This window comes from Giraffa tippelskirchi, chromosome 5, assembly GCF_054371585.1.
Source record: "Giraffa tippelskirchi isolate mGirTip1 chromosome 5, T2T-mGirTip1v1.2.pri, whole genome shotgun sequence".
In the NCBI taxonomy this organism is placed as follows: domain Eukaryota; kingdom Metazoa; phylum Chordata; class Mammalia; order Artiodactyla; family Giraffidae; genus Giraffa; species Giraffa tippelskirchi.
This window is the reverse complement of record NC_137279.1, coordinates 77,304,356-77,326,280: the sequence shown is the minus strand read 5'-3', so window position 1 is coordinate 77,326,280 and position 21,925 is coordinate 77,304,356. Positions and strand designations below refer to the sequence as shown.

General features: G+C 46.1%; 1 protein-coding gene across 2 annotated transcripts; it reads right to left on the bottom strand.

The window, feature by feature from the left end:
- Positions 1–721: 721 nt before the first annotated feature.
- CHI3L1 (chitinase 3 like 1) lies at positions 722–10,791 on the bottom strand. 2 transcript variants are annotated; one of them, XM_081495046.1, is made up of 10 exons: positions 10,704–10,791; positions 10,452–10,481; positions 9,328–9,529; positions 8,748–8,804; positions 7,827–7,977; positions 5,804–5,925; positions 2,919–3,042; positions 2,174–2,356; positions 1,564–1,680; positions 722–1,352 (listed from the first exon to the last, which is right to left on the bottom strand). In XM_081495046.1, exons 1-10 carry the CDS (start codon positions 10,750–10,752, stop codon positions 1,212–1,214), a joined length of 1,176 nt encoding a protein of 391 aa, XP_081351172.1. In that variant the 5' UTR covers positions 10,753–10,791; the 3' UTR covers positions 722–1,211. The 2 variants fall into 2 exon arrangements, with proteins under 2 accessions (XP_081351172.1, XP_081351173.1); XM_081495047.1 differs by lacking the exon at positions 2,174–2,356.
- Between the last annotated feature and the right edge of the window lie 11,134 nt (positions 10,792–21,925).

Genomic DNA, 21,925 nt, shown 5'->3' with positions numbered 1-21,925 from the left:
TGATCTTCTGAGCTCCTCCTGTCTGACCCACACTGTCCCAGCTGGCCCCCACCTTGTGTCCCAGGCAGGACCAAGGAGCCTTGATTTCTGCATGGGCTGAGGGCTGAGTGTGTCCTGAGAGGGGAGAGACAGAGGGCTAGGCTCCAGCCCTACGACATCTGACCAGTTTCAGTCCAGCAATGAAAAGGGCTCATCTAAGGTAGTGAGCAACTGGTCACTGAGAGTGTTAGGGGAGCTTGGAAGGGCAGCTCTCAAGGTCTGTGGAGACTCTAGACCTGGGATTGTGGGACAGTGTGTGAGGTAACGTTCTAGCTTACCTTCTAACTCTGAGTCCAGGCTCAGGGCTCTCTCTAACTTGGCCCTGTATTGGCTCCTACACCTCTCCAGGGTGAGAAGAGATGAAGGGCTGGGATTAAAGGTTTTCCTTCCTAGTGCCTGCTAGCCCCTGGAAACAGAAAAGGCTTCTTTCAACAAAGAACCGTATAGAGAAGTCTGGATGACAATAACTTTAAGATCTAGAGGGCCTCCAGGACTCTCGGGTTAAGTTCACAACTGATGGATCTGGTGATGCTTGCCCCTTTGGGGGATGCCCTGGAGGCAGCAGAGGATAGAATGGTCTCACTTTCTGCACCTCAGTGCTCCCAAGTCTGAGAGAAAGGAATCCAGAAGAGAGGTGGGAGGTAAGCCCAGTGGGGCCACAGATACTGAAGCAAGCGCCAACAACAGGTGAACCCTGGTGCTTTATTGAGCAGGTGCAGAACCAGGAAAGGGAAGTGGGATGGGGACACAGTTATGTTCCCGGGTAAAGGTTTCAAGTTGGGCTTTGCAGACGGTGTAATTAGTGCGGTTACTGCTTCCTGTAAGGCTGTGTGGCAGCAGAGCTTGCCAAAATGGCGTCCTTAGGTATCAGGTCCCGGGAGTAAGCGAGGGGAAGAAATCTCCTGGTGTCGGGCTTGGCGCTGCTGAGTGTTCTTCATCAGCAGGCACGAGCTGACCCTGCGACTTGCACTGTGCTGGCCCCACAGCCCCACCCCCGCCTGCCCCCAACCAGAGGTGAGCTCAGACGGGAGAGCCGTGGCCCTCACATGGGCCCAAGGAAGGGAGGCTGAGGCTCAGCGGGGCCCCGGTAGGGCAGAAGGTCAGGCTTCTGGTCAGACAGAGCCAAGTTGTGAGCAGCATCTTTGCCCCACCGTGAGCCCAAGGGCAGAAGGCTACGCCCCAGCAAGCACATCCTTGATGGCACTCGTGAGAGGAAAGGGCAGGTTCTGCCCACAGAAGGTGCCCCGGAAGTCATCCAAGTCCAAGGCCCACACCATGGCGCCAGCCAGCTGCCTGCTCCTCAGGTACCGCACCTGGTGGGGAGACCCAAGGCAGGCATGGCTGGATTTCCTGTGCCAGGGTGCACATGGCGGGAGTGGGGGGGGCATGCTACCTAGACACCTCCCCAGGGGAGAGAAAAGCAGACACCCGGGACCCAAAAACCTCTGTAGCCAAGCCCCACCCTCAGTGCAGGGGGCATCCCTCCCGCTTTTCATCTGGGGGTGTGTGGCCTCGTGAACATACCTTGTTTTTGACGCTCTCCTGGTCATCATACGCCACCCACTGGTTGCCCTTGGTGGCATAGGGGACCTGCTGGTCACGTAATCTATGGACGGTGGCTCCGTGGAGGAAGTCACAGATCTGAGCAGAAAACAGGGCAGGGGTGGCTGGGGAGCTGTGCTGAGACTTTGCTGGTCACTGGGGGGATGCTACCCCCCAAATCTATTGCAGCCCCTTGCTTCATCCTGCAGGTTGCACCTACCCCTAGAACCTGCAGGTTTCACGCAACTTTACTTAAAACAGATGCAAATATCCCGGGTTCTGTGGTTGCTCTGCACTGACAAAGGGCTGGCCAAGGCAACTCAGAGCAGCAGAGGTTGGGCCAAAACAAAAGAACCTACCTCTTGGCCGTTGCTTTTTCCTGGGCTAAAAGGAAGGCCCCAACTTGGTGGCCAGAGAGGATGAAGATGTGATGTGCCTGCCTGCCTTCCTCCTCCCCTTCTCCAGAGTGCTAGGTCTGCTGGAACACTTATTTTTTTTATTTGCAAAGGAGTAAAGTGGGGGTGATTTGGAGGGTCACCTTCCCCAGGGCTGCTGATGCTGTGGGAAATCTTACCTTCTTCCTAGCTCATACCTCATAGTAGGCAAGGATCCCTTTCTCCTTGGTGAACTGGCCTGGTATTCCTGGCCCTGAGATGGGGGCTCCCACATCTGTCTTGGAAGAGGCCAGAGTGAAGGTCCTCCCAAAAGTGGGGATACCCATCACCAGCTTATTGGCTGGAGCCCCCAGCCTCAGCATGTAGCTCACAGCGTAGTCCTGGGTATGGGAAGGGCAGGACAGTTTGAGCAGTTAGTCTAGGAGGGAAAAGGTCGTGCAATTCCCACTGCTGCCTTGAAAGGAGTTCCAGGTCTAAATTCATCTGAAATTCCCTTCCTTCTGGGAACTTATAATGTCAATCTAAAAAGCACTGTACAGTTTCAGTCTCAAAGAAATCCTCTTAGGTATAGGAAGAGATGCTGTTTGATAGTTGCAGAAATCAGGTGACTGGCTCAGGTTTCACATCAAGCAAATGGCAGGGCTAGACTAGACTCTTGGCTTCTCAGCCCTCAGCCCTCTTTTGCTGTCTCCCATCTGCCCTGTGCCTACACCCTATAGGCTCGTCAGGAGATATCTTGATTCTTTATATAAGTGTGACCCCCTCAGTTCCCAGAGCCATGGAGAATGTATAAACTTTGCGCCTCAGATTCCTCATCTGTGAAGTGGGCCCCTAACCCCTCCCTTACAGGATTACCAAGGAGTGGGGAGATTGGTGTGTGAGCTCTGGCAGGCACAGCTCTTTGTGGCCTCCTCTCAGCCTTCCCTCCTTTGGGACACTCACAGCGTTACTGAATCTGTCAGAATGTGCATCTTCCTGGCCTCGAAACAGGGGGCTGTGATGTCCTACTGTCTGGCGCCAGGCTCCATGAAAGTCATAGGTCAAAAGGCTGATGAAGTCCAGGTGTCTATAGAATAGTGGATGTAGGGTAAGAAGGAAAATTTAAAAGCACACCACCCAACAGGATGTGAGCAAGAAAAACAGGTAGCCATTAATCCAAAATCCAGTAGAACCCGGGGACCAGTCTAGGCTGCTGGACCTAGGCTCCTGCTCAGGGTCCCACAGGAGCATCCAGAGCAAGAATGGGGCTCTTCCTATCTGCTCCCAGGACACAACTGGGAGCTGGCCTCCAGCACACCTCAATCCCTATTCTCCAACCATATTCATCTTTGAGAAAGCAGATTAATATCATCAGTAACTAGCACTGTGAGGAAAGAGCAGGACCAAAGGATGGCCTGAAACTATGATTCCTTGTAATAAGGAGTAAGGTTTCTATACACAGAGATTAAGGGTCTCCGGGTGGATTGCATGAACATGAGCTTTAGCTGTTTGGGGCAAATGATTGAGAGCCACTTCATTCCTACCCTCTAAGTGATCAATGATCACTTGACCACCCTCAGTGATCAATGCAAAGAAATAGAGGAAAACAATACAATGGGAAAGACTAGAGAACTCTTCAAGAAAATTAGAGATACCAAGGGAACATTTCATGCAAAGATGGGCTCAATAAAGGACAGAAATAGTGTGGACCTAACAGAAGCTGAAGATATTAAGAAGAGAGGGCAAGAATACACAGAAGATCTATACAGAAAAGATCTCCATGATCCAGATAATCATGCTGGTGTGGTCACTCACCTAGAGCCAGACATCTTGGTGTGTGAAGTCAAGTGGCCCTTAGGAATCATTTCTACGAACAAAGCTAGTGGAGGTGATGGAATTCCAGTTGAGCTATTTCAAATCCTAAAAGATGATGCTGTGAAAGTGCTGCACTCGATATGCCAGCAAATTTGGAAACCTCAGCAGTGGCCACAGGACTGGAAAAGATCAGTTTTCATTCCGAGTCCCAAAGAAAGGTGATGCCAAATAATGCTCAAACTACCGCACAATTGCATTCATCTCACAGGCTAGTAAAATAATGCTCAAAATTCTCCAAGCCAGGTTTCAATAATACATGAACTGTGAACTTCCATATGTTCAAGCTGGTTTTAGAAAAGTCAGAGGAACCAGAGATCAAATTGCCAACATCTGTTGAATCATTGAAAAAGCAAGAGAGTTCCAGCAAAACATCTATTTCTGCTTTATTGACTATGCCAAAGCCTTTGACTGCACGGGTCACAGCAATATCAGGCCACCTTACCTGCTTCCTGAGAAATCTGTATGCAGGTCAAGAAGTAACAGTTAGAACCAGACATGGAACAACAGACTGGTTCCAAATAGGGAAAGGAGTACATCAGGTTGTATACTGTCACCCTGATTATTTAACTTACATGCAGAATAGATCATGTGAAATGCCCAGCTGAATGAAACACAAGCTGGAATCAAGATTGCCGGGAGAAGTATCAATAACCTCAGATACGCAGATACACCACTCTTATGGCAGAAAGTGAAGAAGAACTAAAGAGCCTCTTGATGAAAGTGAAAGAGGAAAGTGAAAAAGCTGGCTTAAAGCTCAACATTCAGAAAACTAAGATCATGGCATCTGGTCCCATCACTTCATGGCAAATAGATGGGGAAACAATGGAAACAGTGAAAGACTTTTTTGAGCTCCAAAATCACTGCAGATGGTGACTGCAGCCATGGAATTGAAAGATGCTTTCTCCTTGGAAGAAAAGCCATGACCAACCTAGACAGCATATTAAAAAGCAGAGACATTACTTTGCTGACAAAGGTCTGTCTAGTCAAAGCTATGTTTTTTCCAGTAGCCATGTATGGATGTGAAAGTTGAACCATAAAGAAAGCTGAGCCCTGAAGCATTGATTCTTTTGAACCGTGGTGTTGGAGAAGACTCAAGAGAGTCCCTGGGACTGCAAGGAGTTCCAACTAGTCATCCTAAAGGAAATCATTCCTGAATATTCATTGGAAGGACTGATGCTGAAGCTGAAGCTCCAATACTTTAGCCACCTGATGGGAAGAATTGACTCACTGGAAAAGACCCTGCTGCTGGCAATAATTGATGGCAGGAGGAAAAGGGGACGACAGAAGATAAGATGGTTGTATGGCATCACTGACTTGATGGACCTGAGTTTGGAAATGGACAGGGAAGCCTGGCATGCTGCAATCCACGGGGTTGTAAAAAGTCAGACACGATTGAGCGACTGAACTGAAGTGATCAATTAAAGCAATGAGTCTACACGTGCCTGAGACCCTAAAGAAGATTCTAGTCAGAGTGAAGAGTCTTTGTTTCTTACTCTTGGGTTCCCTAAGATCCACGCCTTGTTCCACCAAGAAATCAAGCTGCTTGGCTGGAGACTGCTCATCGCCACATGCATAAGGAGGCAAGGTGAGGAGAAGGGACAGGTGGACAAGAAAGAGGAGTCCCTGCAAGACAGAGGCCCTTGAGGACTCTCCAGCAGCCTAGAAATGAAAGGTATTATTAACTGTTGCTTTGCCCTTCCAGAGACTAGTGACTGACTCGTTTGTATAACTTTCTCTCTTCTTTTCCCACAAACACATACATTCATAACAATTTTCTCAATTGGTCAGCACAATATCTCAAGTGAAAAGGAAAGATAGGGATTATTATGCCCCTTTTGACAGATGGGAAGGCTGAGGCACAGAGAGGAGGTGTGCCTTGCTCAAGGTCACACATCTCTGGAGAAATTTGGACCAAAAGCCCAGTCTTCTGATTATACATAGACTGCTAAGTCACGGTAGGTCAGGAGACTCACCGGGATATCTGGGTGATGTCATAGCCTCTGTCAATAGCAATCTTCCCTGCAGGCACTGCTGCGCTGAGCAGGAGCTGCTCTGTGCCTGCTTGGGCTTCCCTTACAAACTCAGCCTTCATTTCCTGGTTGGGAGAGAGGCAGGTGAGTGACAGCAAGCCTTGTGGAGAAAGATCTTTGAACATGTCATTGGCCTTCCTAGTCTGCTATAATCTCCAACCAGACCCGAGCTTAGTGGGAATGATAAAGTGGTCCCATCTGCAGGCTCACCCATCCTTTTCCTTAAAAAAAGGTTGGACCAATCTCATCCCTACACCCCATGCATACTCATCAATATTCAATTTTTCTCTGTCCTGGAGGGACCATGAGAATAAAGAGTGATCCCACTTAGTCCACAGATAGAGTTGGAAGACATTTGCCAGTTGGTCTGTGCTTTGTTTAAGCTAGTCAATGAAGACACAAAATTAAAGTGATTTATAATGATTGTTGTTCAGTGACCAAGTTGTGTCTGACTGTTTGTGACCCCATGGACTTCCACACACCAGGCTTCTCTCTCCCACACCATCTTTCAGAGTTTGCCCAAGTTCATGTCTATTGAATCAGTGATGCCATCCAACCATCTCATCCTCTGTCACCCCCTTCTCCTTCTGCCTTCAATCTTTCCCAGCTGAGGGTCTTTTCCGATGAGTTGGCTCTTCACATCAGGTGGCCAAAGTATTGGAGCTTCAGCTTTTAGCATCAGTCTTCTAGTGAGTATTCAGGGTTGATTTCTTTTAGGATTGACTGGTTTGATCTCCTTGCTGTCCAAGGGACTCTCAAGAGTCTTCTCCAGCACAACAGTTCAAAGCATCAATTCTTCAGTGTTCTGCCTTCTTTCTGGTCTAACTCTCACATTCGTACATGAGTACTGAAAAGATCATAGCCTTAATTATATGGACCTTTGCCGGCAAAGTGATGTCTTTGCCCTCTGCACTGTCTAGGTTTGTCATAGCTTTCCTTCCAAGAAGCAGTCATCTTCTGATTTCATGGCTGCAGTCACCATCCACAGTGATTTTAGAACTCAAGAAGAGAAAATCTTCCACTGCTTCCACCTTTTCACTTTCTGTTTGCCATGAAGTGATGTGACCGGACGCCATGATCTTAGTTTTTTTAATGTTGAGTTTTAAGCCAGCTTTTTCACTCTCTTCTTTCACCCTCATCAAGATGCTCTTTAGTTCTTCTTTGTTTACTGCCATTAGAGTGGTATGATCTGAATATCTGAGGTTGTTGATATTTCTCCCGGCAATCTTGATTCCAGCTTGTAATTCATCCAGCCCAGAATTTTGCATGATGTGCTCTGCATATAAGTGAAATAAACAGGGTGACAATATACAGCCTTGTCATACTCCTTTCTCAATTTTGAACCAGTCAGTTGTTCAGGTTCTAACAGTTGCTTATTGACCCGTGTAGTTTCTCAGGAGACAGGTAAGATGGTCTGGTATTCCCATCTCTTTAAGAGTTTTCTACAGTTTGTTGTGATTTACACAGTCGAAGGCTTTGTTTTATTCAATGAAAAAGAAGTAGATGTTTTTCTGGAATTCTCTTGCTTTCACTATGATCCAGCAAATGTTATTGATACTGTGAACAGTTTGGTTGATTGCTCTGCCCCTAGGGTAACTAGAGATGCTTGGGCTGCACCCAGACAGAGTCGAGTATCCCTGATTTAGTGCATGCACAGGAGTGTGCAGTGTCAGTTTGAGAATGAATAGAGGACAGTGATGCTCGATGAAGTGGGTAGGTGCTCTGCTTACTGAACACTGCCTCTTAGAACCACAGCCCACCTCCCGCTGTTTTCAGAGGATGTCTTCCCTGCTGTGTCAGATCTCAGGACACAGACCTGTTTATCTTATCTTTGGTTCAAATCTCAGGACTCTGCAGCAAGGAGGCTTTAGTCTCCCTTTGCCTGCCTCAGGAGAACATCCCCGAAGATAGCTTCTGCCCTCCCCACTCCTTGGTGCTCCCCACCTCCCTGACCCTTTCCCAGCACCTTGACCAGAGTGGTGAGAAGCCGCTTGTCTCTCCACCCAGGGTAGAGCCATGCTAGGTCCAGTCCATCAAAACCATGGGTCCGCAGAAATGGCGGCACTGACTTGATGAAAGTCCTGCGACTCCGGGTCTTGGAAGCTATTTTGGAAAATCTAGAACCAAAATCACCACAGTAGAGTGCTCAGCACCAAAATGCTGGGTGCCTTGGCCCTCTGGAGGGGTCTCTGGGGCATGTGCAGCTGGGAGCCTGAAACCACACAGCTATAGGAGGGCGTGGTTGGGACAGGACCCACTTCTAATCATCCTATTAATAGAAAGAACATGTGCATTATAATCAGATATCCCTGGCTCTATCACCTAGTAGCCAAGCCATTTTGAGCAGATTATAACCTGGGCCTCAATTTCCTCATCTGTAAAATAGGCATACATGTAATATCTCACAGTGCTATTATGAGGATTACATGTGATAGTGGTTGGACAGGATGCCTGACACATAGTAACCACTCAATAAATGAGAGCTGTTATAGCCATTACTTTAAGTCTTTTTAAAGCCTGCTCCAACTCTACCCATTCCAGGAAGTCCTCCCAGGGTCTCCACTCCCAAATTCCCATTCATTTCATCTCACTCTTTCCAACCCTTAGGACAGTATCCCCTCAAATTTCTTTGTTTTCATGTCTGAGAAGTAGTAAAAAGAGCATTGGCAAGAAATCAGAACATTGACTGCCATCTTGCTGTGTGTCTGTTGGCAAGTTCCTTCCCCTTTCTGGGCTCTTATTTCATGATTGCACATGATGCAAACTCCTGACAACCATTCATGTCCCTGTGCCTGACCATTCTGGGGTCCCTGTTACCTTCATCCCATGGATGAAGAGAAACCTATACTTCCTCTTATCCCATCATCCTCTGGGGGATGCATCCTACCTTTGAGGACTGAAGTTCCATCCCCCAACAGATAGGAGGGTCTTCAGGTTGGGGTTCCTGTGGGGCACAGAGAAGCAGGAAGGCTGGGGTTGAGTGAAGTTGCTATGACATGGGGTAGCCCCATGTTTAGGCTTCTAACTTTGGGTAAGGGCTGAATCAGGCCTCCAAGGCCCTTCCAACCTAGAAATTCACTATTCTGAGATTTTCTAAGTACTTGTGGCACTTATTCTGAAATGTGTTGCCCATTTTTGTTCCCTCCAGTGGGGAAGCCACAATATGGCAAAATAGAACCATGAACATTTTCTCTGTGGACAGGCACCTTCAGGGGACACACAGAGAGAGAGAGAGAGAGAGTTTCTTCTCCCAGGGGAGTTCAGCTATGCCTTTTTCTTCAGGCTTTTTCTATACCCTGACCTCTGCCCTCATCACTTCCTCCCATTTGAGCCAAGGCCCTCCAATTCTCCACTCAGAAGTGAGTCCCGGGGACCTTGCCCATCCCCTTGAGCAGGCGTACTCTACCCTGAAACCAGCCCTCCTAACCCTCCATCTTTCTCCTGCCCTAGCTAGTCAGTGGCCCAACCTGTTCTTGAGTGTGTTCAGTGTGTCATAGAGCGTCACATCATTCCACTCCCAGGTGTCAATCTCATTGTTGCTTATGTTGGCAAAGCTGTAGATGATGTGGGTGCACAGGAAGGGGTCGATGGCGTCTGGGAAGCAGCTCCCATCACCCTCCCGGTACTGGGACCAGCTGGTGTAGTAGCAGATCAGCTTGTATGCAGCACCTGAGGAGAAGGCTAGGGTGGGCCCTGGGCCAAGGTTGAGCCAGGGACTCTCTGGCTGAGCCCTGAGCTGAGCACCAGTGGGGTTTGGGGGAGGGGTGGGATGGATGGGTAGAATTGTGAGCAAAGTTAAAATTCTGAGTGAAAGGAACTGGCTTGAGGGAGTTCTTTGTCTGGTGAAAATAAAACCTGTTTTGAAAATGCTTAAGAAACATCAAACATGGTAGATAAATATACTGCAGACTAAGAACAGAACACTGTGTGGAGTGAGGGGGCTCTGATGAATAAAGGTGAGATGGGACTTGGTGCAAGTAAGGAAGGTTTTCTGGAGGCAGTGGCTTTGAAGGAGAGGGGTGACCTAGCCCCAAACAGCCAGTATTAGAAGACCTTGGCCTTTAGGGAGTCCTTGATCCGTGAGGCTCTGGCCTGTCTCTTCTCTGCTTTCATGTGGGGGGTACCCCTATCTTGTAACCCACCCAGAATGGCAGTCTCCAGGCCCCTCAGTCCATCCCCCTAGCTGGGACACAATAACCCAGTGGAACAGAAAGTTTCCCCTCTCTTCTTAATCTAATTTCTGCTGCTGCAGAGCAGGCCTCTTCTGCCCTCTTGATTGTGGAGGAAGAAGAGTGGGCATCACTCATCCACACTGTTCCTGGGCTCCTGTTTATGGTTCCCACTAGGCTATTAGTTGAAGCCTTCACTGAACCTGAGCCTTTGAAAGTTTTTAATTTTGAAAAATTTTAAATATACAGAAAAATAGAGAGTAGTATAATAAACATGTATATACTCATCACCTTGGTTAAACAAATGCTAATATTTCTGAGCCATTTGAATCACAGAAGAAACTGGGAAAAAGCGCCAAGTTCCTTTCCATACAACCCTCACCATGCCCCCAGCTTCCGTGACTTAAAAGAAGGTTACTTACAGCTCTGGAGCAGCACCAGGACCATAAAACCTGAAGGGAAATCCAGAATGAGACCCCCTGCAAGCACCTCCTCCTCCCTCCTGCTCCCTGCACCCACCCACCACCGCCAAGGAATCCAGGGCCTCCTCACACCAGGCACCTCCTCTCTCTCTCCCCTGGCTCTGCACCCCCCTTCTCCCACCCACTGCCTCTCCCCACAGCAGGTAGGAAGCCAGCCTCTGCAGGCAGTAGCTCTGCGGCCAACCCAGATACCTGTCCAAGCCGCCCTCAGCCCCATCCTGGCTGCGGCAGAGGAGGGCATGGCGTGGCCTCTTCCTGTGCCTTTAGGTTCCCGTTACCCAGCGGCCTGAGCAGGACGCTTCCTGGGCCTCCAGCTTCCTCTTATACCAACCCTTCTCCACTCCCCTGCACCGCAATCCTCCCTTTACAGGAAGCGAGCTGTGTGTCAATGAAGGAACTGGCAGACTGTGAAGTGGTGGGGGAGGAGCACTGTGGGCCAACTAGAGGAGGATTGGGAAACCCTAGAGAGTCTTGAAAACTTGGGCCAGGTCCTCCTGAGGCATCTGCCAGTAGAAGAGCCATTAGAGGGATGATCTGGGGGCTCCTGGGGCCAGTGACTCGGCCTCCCACTCACTTTTCTCCAAAAGTCAGCAGTTCCCCAGCTGCTCTGGCAACCCCTACCTTTGCCTCTCCAGCCCTCTGTCCAGGCCTTTGACCAGGCTGAAACTGGGCACAATTGAATTCTGCAACCCACAGTACCTCCAAACAAGGCTGTTATTTCTTCTCTCCCTGAGCCCAGCATCACCCTGCCTGACCTCGTCACCTCCTCTTCAAGCCTGTTTCCCATAGCAGCCTGAAGGTCAAGGTGAGGGCCGGAGAGCCTTTCAGCGACTGATGTGCTGATTGTTTAAAAAGAAAAGGTGAAGAGGAGTGGGAAGTTGCTGAGTGGCACTCTTGAGACTTGGTGCTGCTTTCCTTCCTTTTGAAATGCCAGTTAAAATGAATGAGAAAGAATTTGGCAAGTCTGGGGCTTCAATGAAGTACCAAGAATTAAGAATGCAAACAACTCAATTTCCCCCGGGAGCAGATAATCTCAGAAGATCAATAACCTCCATTCCCTCAGCTCCTCTCTTTTGAAACCCAAGTGTAATGATACCACCCCTTTCTAGATCCCTCAGTGATTTTTTTTTTTTTTTGTCACTCTTCAGATAAGAACAAAACTTCTTAACAAGCCTCTGCATGATTTGTCCTATTTGTGGATACATTTTGAGCCAAAGATCCTGGACAACTCTGTTCTTTGTAGGCTATAAATTAATTAATGAGCAGGGAGTAAAAAATTCAGAACTCCAGTTGCTGGAATAGGTCAGAGGGCTTCTCAATAGATACCTTTACTTTTACACTAACATTAGGTACTAATCCAGTGTTAGCCACACTGGCTTCACACCCCTTTCTTGGTGAGGTCTGTCCCTCTGTGCCCTTCTCTTCCTTCCTCTCCCTGTAAAACTGAAACAACTCATCACTGAAAGAAATGGTCAGAGAGCAGTTTGTCCAGAGTCATACTCATGAATACTAAAGGGTCATTGCTTCACCCTTTTAAGGCAAATAGCCTTCTTTTGTACCCTAGATAATTGATAGAAATGATAGTTCATAATAACCTTTCTTTGTTTGGGGCACTGGGAATAGACTTCTTCTAATGTCTAACAGAAATATTACAGTGGCAGGTATGTAAAAATTTTCATAATAGGGTGCAGGATGTTAAGAAAACACCTACTTTCACTCTCTTCCTTTGTTAAAAATTATTTCATAGGCTTAGATTGGTTCAGGCTTTATCCTGTGCTCCCCTAAATCCAGTTTATTAGTTCCACATGTCCTGCGTGAAAGTGGCTGTCGTAAAAAGTGGCCAAGACATTCCCTGGGGCTGCCCCAGCATGATTGGCCAAGGGTCCCAGGGCACCTCCCAACCTCATCTCATGTCCTGCCCCCTTCACTCCCCCCATAACCCATCCTTTCATTCCGTCTTTCTTTTTTAACTTTTTGTCCACGCCACGTGGCATATGGGCTCTTAGTTCCCCGACCAGGGCTCAAAACCAGTGGAAGCACAGAACTTTCACCGCTGGACCGCCAGGGAAGTCCCAGTGCCTTCTTTCTTATACTTTCTTATATTTGCTCTGCTCTCTTCCACCACACGGCTTTTGTATATGCCATCTACTTGCCTGTCAATAACTTTGAAGAGCCTGAGATTTTATACTACTTGCAAACTGATGAGATAGATAGCCACAGTCTCATGGATTCTGGCAGAAGACGCAGAGACTTAGGGCAGAGACAAAGACTTTTCATGTCACAACAGGCAGCGTGAGCTTCATGTTTACACCATTTCTTGTGATGAGACAGCTATTTTGAGTTGCTACCTAGGCATTTTACGGTATGACAACTCTACTCACACCCAGAGTCTGGCAATTTAAATAAGAACCTGAGTTCAGGATTCCAGCCACAAGGTCCTGCTTTGCATTTCCCCAGGCATCTTTTAAAATATAAATTTTTAACTTGAGCCCTCGAAAAGTGGTGCTCCTCAACCACCTTATAAGTAAAAGATGCTTGCTCTCTATCTCCTGCTGGCTTGCGAACTAGGACAGAGGACTGCTCCTATCCCCAGCTCATTGCACACCCCTCTCCTCTGTTTCTGGAATCTGTAAGTAATCCTGTCACCTTACTTTCTTTGTGTATTGAAACTGCGCCTTCAATCAAAACAGCCCCAGGGTTTTCATTTCCCCAAAGTCGAAGCTGATAGTGAAGGAGCCACCTGCCCACCCTGTGTATATGGCTTGTGCCTCTTCGTTCTGCAGGTCATAATCTGCATATTCTCAACTTAACACACTTACTCACCATTCAGATTGCAGCTCAGCAAGCACCTTCAGAAAAGGCAGACTCCCCTCTGAGGGCAAATCCCTATTGGGACTGTCAGAGTACTTTGTACCTCTCTTCCTAGCACATGACTGTGTTATAATTTTACATCTTGTGTGTGAATGTGGATGTCATTAATGTCTGCCTCCCTCTCTAGTCTATCAACTCAGTAAAGGCAAAGACGGGGTCCTGTTCTGCTCACCTTTGTGTTCATCCCTAGTGCCTGACACATAGTAGATGCTTAGTAAAGTATTAAGTGACTGAATAAATGAAAAAAATGATCTCAGGATGGTACAAAACTCCAACTCTTCTGCTTTGAGTTTGGAACCTGACGTGCTAGAAATTTCATCTTTTTCAAAAGTTCTTGTCACCTTGTGAATAACCAAGTTGGGAGGTACAATGAAAACCCAAAGAAAACATCCTGACAATTTTTCCCTGATCCAATCATTCTAATCCCTCATTTTGCTCTTATCTTTCATTTACTCATTCAGCCAATACTAATTGAGCAGTTACAGTTGCCTTGTACGTGGGAGGCGGTGGAGGCAGAAAACTGAGTGAAAACAGAGAATCAGTGCCTGTCCTCGTGAAGTACGTGGTCTGGCAAAGAATATGGACATTAAACAATGGCTTATATAAATAAGTAATTTGTTACAACTGTGAAAAGTTCAACAAACTAATTCTGAGGGTTAGGAGAGTTTACAAATGCTATGGGTGGTCAGGGAAGTCTTCCTTGGGAAATGATGTTTCAGTTGAAAGGGGAAAAGCAGGTGCTAACCTGGCAAAAACATATGAGGCAGGAGAAACAGAAAAAGCCTGGAGTGGGAAGAGGCTGCCACGTTTCAGAACCTGGATGGATTTAAGAGTGGTTGAAGCACGAAGTAGTGTAAGGGAGGCACCTTGGTGGCCCAGACAGTAAATAATCTGCCTGCAATGCAGGAGAACTGGGTTTGATCCCTGGGACAGGAAGATCCCATGGAGAAGGGATTGGCTAACATAACCACTCCAGTATTCTTGCCCAGAGGATTCCAGGGACAGAGGAGCCTGGCAGGCTACAGTACATGGGGTCACAAAGAGTAGGACACTACTGAATGACTTTCACTTTCTTTCTTTCACTTTGAAGAGCAAAGTAGGGCAAGGGAGACACAGATAAGGCTGGATCAGGAGGCTGTGGGCAGACAGAACCATGTCAGAGGACAACTTTCTGGATCCCAGGGATAGCCTCTCAGGCATAACTGTTTTGAGGATCCTTTCCTCTTGCATGGAGCATCAGAACAAATGAAGGTGATGTTAACATCTTACCAAACATTTGAGGGGAAGTTCTTTATTGACAAGTAGGTCTCCTCCTCAAATTCATTTCCAAATCCTCAGCTGTTAGTGTCAGCACATAGTAAAAGACTCAGAGACAGAAACATTTGGACAAATAACCAATTGCAAAAGTAACTTCAGAAAGAAAGCTTTGTTAAATACAAATTGCACCAAGTATTTAAAAAGTGAAAAAAGATGACTAAGGCCACCATGTTCATGGCAGAAATCAGCAGCTTTCTTACATGTCCATCACATTCGGTTTATCTTCACTTGTTAGCATGGTAAAAATCAAGGAGAAAATAGTTTTTGTCAAATGGTCCATATTTATGAGAAATAGTCAGAATTTATTATTTTGTAGTCTGAAACCAGTCAGGATAGCCTGTTGGTTTTGATTTATCTCCATATAATGAACTTCTGTCTGGAGGCTTGTGAAACTCCTAGGCTGGGAATTACTTTTGTGTCAGAGAAATTTTACCATCCTTATTAGCACTGTTTTCTCTTAAATTCCCATATTTGTTAATATGTCTGCCAGTAAATGAAATTTTGGAATTTCACAAATCAAAAAGCTGTCCCAGAAAAGTTTTCCTGGGAAGACTTCATAGATGTCATCCTTACATGTAAAATGTAATCTTTGTTCCTTTAAAAAGGGCTTATCACACCTAATTAAGTGGAATTTTTGGCATAGTCAATATTCAGTTATATTCTGGTAGGAAAAATGGATAGATTCTATTGAGCCTATATAAATAATCTACATGATCACAAGTATTAATTCTCTCTAAAGGTAAATAAGCTGTATCAGTTTGGTTATATTGCCTCAAACCTATAAAATACGGAATTTGGCCATGAAAAGTATAGGAAATCAGTAAAGGCACTTTCCATACTATTTAACCTGTGTTGTCATTGTTCTGCAGACAAGTCCAATCAATACATGTCATCACAATGTACAAAATTGTTCTTTTTAAATTGTTCTAATGATATATCAGCTTATAATATATTTTAAGATCACTCAGGGATTATTTTTTTTCCTTTTGAAATCTGAAAGTTCAGTTGGGACAAAATGACGTTCAAAATGTGATTACTGAGGCTCTAAGTATAAAAATAAACACTAGATTTAAAATAAAACTGAAGACAGAGAATTTAAAATATAAACGATCTGTAATGTTTTTTGCATTGATTATATGTTGGAATGTTAATATTATGGATTAAATAGGGTTAAATAAAATATATTATTTAAAAAATTAAGTATATTCTAAGTTGAGGGTAATAAATAGATTAAAAAGAAAGGTTTTATCCTTATGCCAATTAATATAAATATTAATCATATGAAATCAGTTCATTTAGTCTATTTGCTGCTGCTGCTGCTAAGTCGCTTCAGTCGTGTCCAACTCTGTGCGACCCCATAGACGGCAGCCCACCAGGCTCCTCCGTCCCTGGGATTCTCCAGGCAAGAATACTGGAGTGGGTTACTATTTCCTTCTCCAGTGCATGAAAGTGAAAAGTGAAAGTGAAGTCGTGTCCGACTCTTCACGACCCCATGGGCTGCAGCCTACCAGGCTCCTCTGTCCATGGGGTTTCCCAGGCAAGAGCTGTAGGTAATTCATTTTAATTTTATTGATCTGGTGTTAGGTAGTCTATTTCTGGAGAAGGAAGTGGCAACCCACTCCCGTTTTCTTGCCTGGAGAATCCCATGGACTCCTGATGGGCTACAGTCCATAGGGTTGCAAAGAGTTGGTTACTGCTGAGTGACTTAGCCACAGCAGCAGTCTATTTCTACAAAGTTTTATACTTTTAGGTGAGTTGCATACCTTGTATGTAACCACTGAATTCTGCTGTTGTGGGAAGTGAGCCATAGATAATAGTGACTCAACGAGCATGTTGTTGTTGTTTAGTCACTAAGTCCTAACTGACTCTTTCACAACCCCATAGACTATAGCCTGCCAGGCTGCTATGTCCATGGGATTTTTCCAGGTAAGAATACTGAAGTGGGTTGCCATCTCCTTCTCCAGGGGGTCTTCCCTACCCAGGGATGGAACCTGCATCTCCTGTGCCTCCTGCATTGTAGGGGGATTTTTTTAAAACACTGACCTACCAGGAAAACCCCTCAATGTGCATGACTGTGTTTCAAAAAAGCATTATTTACAAAAACAGACAGCTAGTTGGATTTGTCCTGAGGGTCATAGGTTGCTGACCCTTATTTAAATCTAGACCAAAGCCACTCTAGAGAGGCTGACTCAGTAACTTGGTTCAGTCTGACAGGTCCATGGCAAGAATGTCCATTTATTTAGGGAGGTCTGTACCTGTGAGTGTATATCCTATGGTATTCAAGTCAAGAGTACCAGATTCAGGTGGGTTTTTTTTGATGTTCCTTTGTTAGTTTTTTCTTTCAGAAGACTGAATTTCTGATTTTTCAGCTTATAGCAAGGGCCTTTAGTAGATGCAAGGAAAACTAATTTGTAATTATGATTAATAAACTATCATCTGTAATAATAAGATTACATGGTTCTGGTTAGTCAAAAGATGGAGTAGGATTGTAGAGCCTTTTTTATCCAAGTATAATATTCAATCAATTTGTGTGAGAGAGTGCATGCAGAGCTACATGGATCTCTTATACCATAGCAGGAGATGGTTCCTTTAAGGGTTTTCAACACTAAAACAGGCAACTAGAAACATCTATAGATCCTCCATTCTTAGAATCTTAAGCCAGGCACTTTGGACTGAGGTAACAAAGTCTCTTTTGGAGCCTGGGAAATAGATGAAGTTTGAAAAGAATAGCTTATACACTAAGACAATTGCAGTAGACAGAATATGGTTTCCCCAAAGATACCCATGTCCTGATTCTTGAACCTGGGAGTACAGCACCTTACATACAAAAAGAGCTTTGAAGATGTATTGAAGTCAAGAATCTTGCAATGAGGAGATTACTCTGGATTATTTGGGTGGGCCTGATGTAATCATAATAATCCTTCAGACACAGAGAAGGGGATGTGGTAATGGAAGCAGAGGTTGGAGTGATCAGCTCTGAAGATGGAGGAAGGGGCTACAGACCCAGGAATGCGGTGGCTTCTTGACGGTAAAAAGGGCAAGAAAATGGATTCTACCCCAGAGCCTCTAGAAGGAATACAGTCCTGCTGACACCTTGATTTTAGCTTCACAAAACTTATTTTGTATTTCTTACCTCCAAAACTGTAAGAGAATAAATACGTGTTATCTTAAGCCATTAAAATTTGTGGTAATTTGTTACAGAAGCAGTGGGAAACTAACACAGAGGTTGTTTTCTCCAGCTAACAACAAGGAAGCTGAGAATAGGTGAATTTCCAAGTCGTTCATCCTCTGTGACAGAGCCTGCCCTAGAGGCCAGACTTCAGTTTTGTTCCAACAGGCACAGCCTAAAGCAGACCTGAGCTCAGGGACTGTGAGGCCATGCCTGAAAGCGAGGGTTTTCCTGCAAAGCCTTGGGAGATGAAACCTGCACGATGTGAAATGAATACCCCTGGAATGTTGAAGGGGCCATTGCAGCTCCCTTAATAAAAGCAAACTTCAGGCAGGACTGCCTGAGTTGGCGCTGGAAGAAGAATTCATACACAGGAAGGGCAACTGGACTACGTGATCCCACCTTGAGATGCTATCACCTTGAGCCTTGGGACACTGGTTGTCCCTCAGTAAATACTCTAGCCCAGGAGGTGGCACACCTTCCCTCTGCAGAGTTGGGTCTGAGCCACTGCATTCAACTAAGACGTTAGGGGCGGCTCCGGGGTATCAGAGGGAAGTGCCCACTAAGTGATGGATACCAGAGGAAGCAGACCTGCCAGCTATGGTCTCCCACTGATGCTGCAAGAAGGGTGGCATCTCACAACCACTTTTCAGGGATGCACCCTTGTTCCCAAGCTGGGGTTAAGAGAACCAGGCCCAAGAGACAGGAGATCCTCTACTGTCTGCCTAAGACCAGTCTTAGGAGCTCTGATTTCCAATAAAGATTTGCCCTTTCCCCAGTAAAGTACAAACATGAGTCCCTAGAAGAAAAAGTCCCTGCACTTTCTTCCTCTCCTCAGGGAGACTGAGCTCCAGCCCTATAAACGTGACCTGGCTCACAGTTCAGCCTACAAGAATGTACCAGTCATCCAATGCCATATCAGTTTCATGTGTACACTGGTTAAAGCACTAAATTGTTCACTAGAGCCTAAGATTCTGTCGTATCATTTATCCATTCCGAGGGAAATGGGGGCACTTTTTTATGGGTTCCAAATACTTGACACTTATAATAAGCCAATCACCACTTTGGCAGTTCCCGGAATGGAGGTATTGATCTTATCCTTATTTTGCAAATAAGCAAACTGAGACATGAAGAGGGTAAGTAATTTTCCCAAAGTCATTCAGATTTTATATGGCAGAACAAGGGCTTGGATCAGACTGTGGCCTTTCAACTATTGAGAGTGGGGGTGGTTTAAGAAAGCCTGTTGTCTTGGGAGAAAAGCAGGAAGAGAAGGTTAGAATGACTGTATGGTAAGAAGACTCATGGTACACAGTCAAACACTAGAACAGAACGGTGGAAATCAGGGCTGTCCTAGATAACTGGTGAGATCTTGCCAAGAAAGGCAGTCAGGAGCTAACTATAGAGCACGACCACGTCTCCGGGAACTTCATCGGGCTCCGGGCTCAGCCGCTTCTCCCAGTTGGTGATTTTCCATTCTCCCCACCATTCCCCTGCAGTGACTAGTTTTTAAACCTGAAACTGAAGATGATGGCCAGGAAGCAGATAGCAAAGGAGTCTTTGTCCAATTTTGCAGCTAATTTTGGAGGAGAAAGAAATCCTACAATATGGTGCTTGTGTGGGCAGTTTTGAGAAACTGTAAAAGTGTGGGGAGAGTGCTGAATCCCTGGTGGTATGGAAGGAGGAAGAAAAGAACTCACAGGAGATGGGACCCAGGGATGCACCTACCATCCTTTCAGGAAGTATTTACTGAGCCCTATTAGGTGCCAAGTCCTGGGCTAAGTGGTGTGGGTGGGAGTGATGAGTGCGTGGAGGGACTTACTTTATTTTGCATGGCCAGGGAGGTCTCTCTGGAGAGTTGAGCTTAAGCTTAAATCTGAGGGATAGGAAGTTAGCCATGCCAAGAAATGGGAAAGTGAGCTAGGTAAAGAATACCATATGCAAAGTCCCAGGGGTGAGAAACAGCTTTGGATATTTTTTTTTTAAGTAAGAGAAAGAGACAGTCATTGTGGCTATGGTAGACTGAATCAAGGGGCAGAGAGGCAGGAGGCCCAGTGGAGAGATAGAGGAAGCTCTGGGTCAGGGGGACCTTGTAACCTATGGAAGGATTTTACTCTGTGTGCAGTCAGATGACACTGAATGTTTAAGCAAGGAGGTATGTGATAGGATTTGTGTTTTAAAAAGCCTCTCTCATTGCTCTGTAAAGAATAATATAGAGTGGAAAGTGGTAAGAACATAAATAGCTATTAAAGAGTCCAAGCAAGAGATTTCAAGGCCTGCACCAGGCTGGTAGAGATGGAAATGGAGATAAGCAGGCAGATTCTAGACATTTATTGGAGGGGAATTAACAAACTTACCAATGAGTTGGATGTAAACGGACGAGGGAAAAGAAGGAATCAGGAACCACCTTGGACTTCTACTTCTAGCAACTTGGAGAGGATTGTGGTAATTTTCTAAAGTGAGGAATACTTGGGGTGAGGATGGGTTTTAGAGTAAAGAGTTCTGTTTCAGACATGGTAAAGATGAGCTGTTTACACTTCCTCCGAGTGGCAATAACAGGAAGGCTTATGGATATGTATGTCTGGAGCTCAGAGGGGAGCCTTGGACTAGAGATATAGAAGTATGGGAGTCATTAGCATAAACATGCTATTTAAAGCCATGAGAATGGATGAGATCTTCCAGGGATGGAAGGGAAGCAAGCCCCTGTCCAAGCCTCGTGATGGTTAGAGATCAGGTAGAGATAGTGGAGCCAAGCAGGTGCAGCTGGAGCTGCTTCATTCAGCCAAACACTTCATCCAGCCTACAGGCTTGGCTGCACAGATGCTAGAGACACCAGAGGAGTAGGACAAGGCTCCTGCCCTCAAGGAGCTCACAGTGTGTGTGAGCATGTGTATGAGCCTGTAATTACAGTACAATGTGGTAAAGTAGTTATAGAGATGGACCCAGGAGAAGGAGCTGAAAATGTCCACTGGTCCCTGAAACTGGGAGTATGGCTGAGTCTATGGGAGGGGCCCTGAGCCTCTGGAAGATGAAGAGAAAGGATGCACAGGCTTGGAATTATTCCCGATCTGGTGGATCTCCCGTGAGACTCCCCAAGTCTCCCTGAACTTCAACTTCACCTTCAACTTCACCTCTCCCCCCGCCCTCCACACCCTAGTCTTCTTCCACCAGAATACCCACTGTCCATGCCAACTCCATACAGATCACTCTTAGTTTCCATCCCTGTCTCCAGCCCCCAGGTCTCCACCCCTTCCCAGACAGGCTAGCACCGTTACAAAGAAAACTACTTTCAGAAACGGTATTGACTGCAGAGCAAAACTACTCTGCTGCCGTGCCCTCTCTAAAGGCAGGATGTTGTCTCAAAAACTGTTGCTTAATTTCCTACTGTTGAGAAATCATGTATGTTGACCAGCTTGTTTTTCACACTGCTTGAAGAAAAGAGAAATGTGTCTCACTGAACTTCTCAGAGAGAAGCCAGTTCTGCCCCCTCATGACTGCAGGTGAAGACCCTCCTCTGCCCACCTTCCCCGCACCCATCCACTGGGGGGGGAAGGGAGCCTGGCTGCACTTGCTCACTTTGCTTCTAGGTCAAGGTGTCCCCATGGCTCACTCTCCCTTGGCTATGTTCAGTCCACGAACTTGCACATTCTGGCCCCAACCTCTACTTCCATCATTGTCTTGTGTGTGCCTCCTTCGTGTGTGCCATGTCCAGTCAGTCTGGCCATGCCCTGGGGATCCTGGCACTCAGTCCTTCCCTGGGTAATGCTCTGCTTCTGAGATTGAGGAGGACCTGAACCCACATCCAAGGCTCAGTCTCAGTGCTGGCACCTCTGTTAAAGCCCTCACACATCACCCAACCAAAGAAAATTTCTCTTTCCTTTGAACATGTTTAGTTTGTTCCTTTTTCATTCTTTATGGCATTTTAATATTGAAGTATAATGCTTCAGGCATGCGTGTTGCCCCTTCTACACTCTATAAACTCCAGGAGATCAAGCCTTGAGCCTGGGGTCCAAATCTCATTTATCTCCATCCATAGTCTCAGCAAAGATCCTGTAAAGTT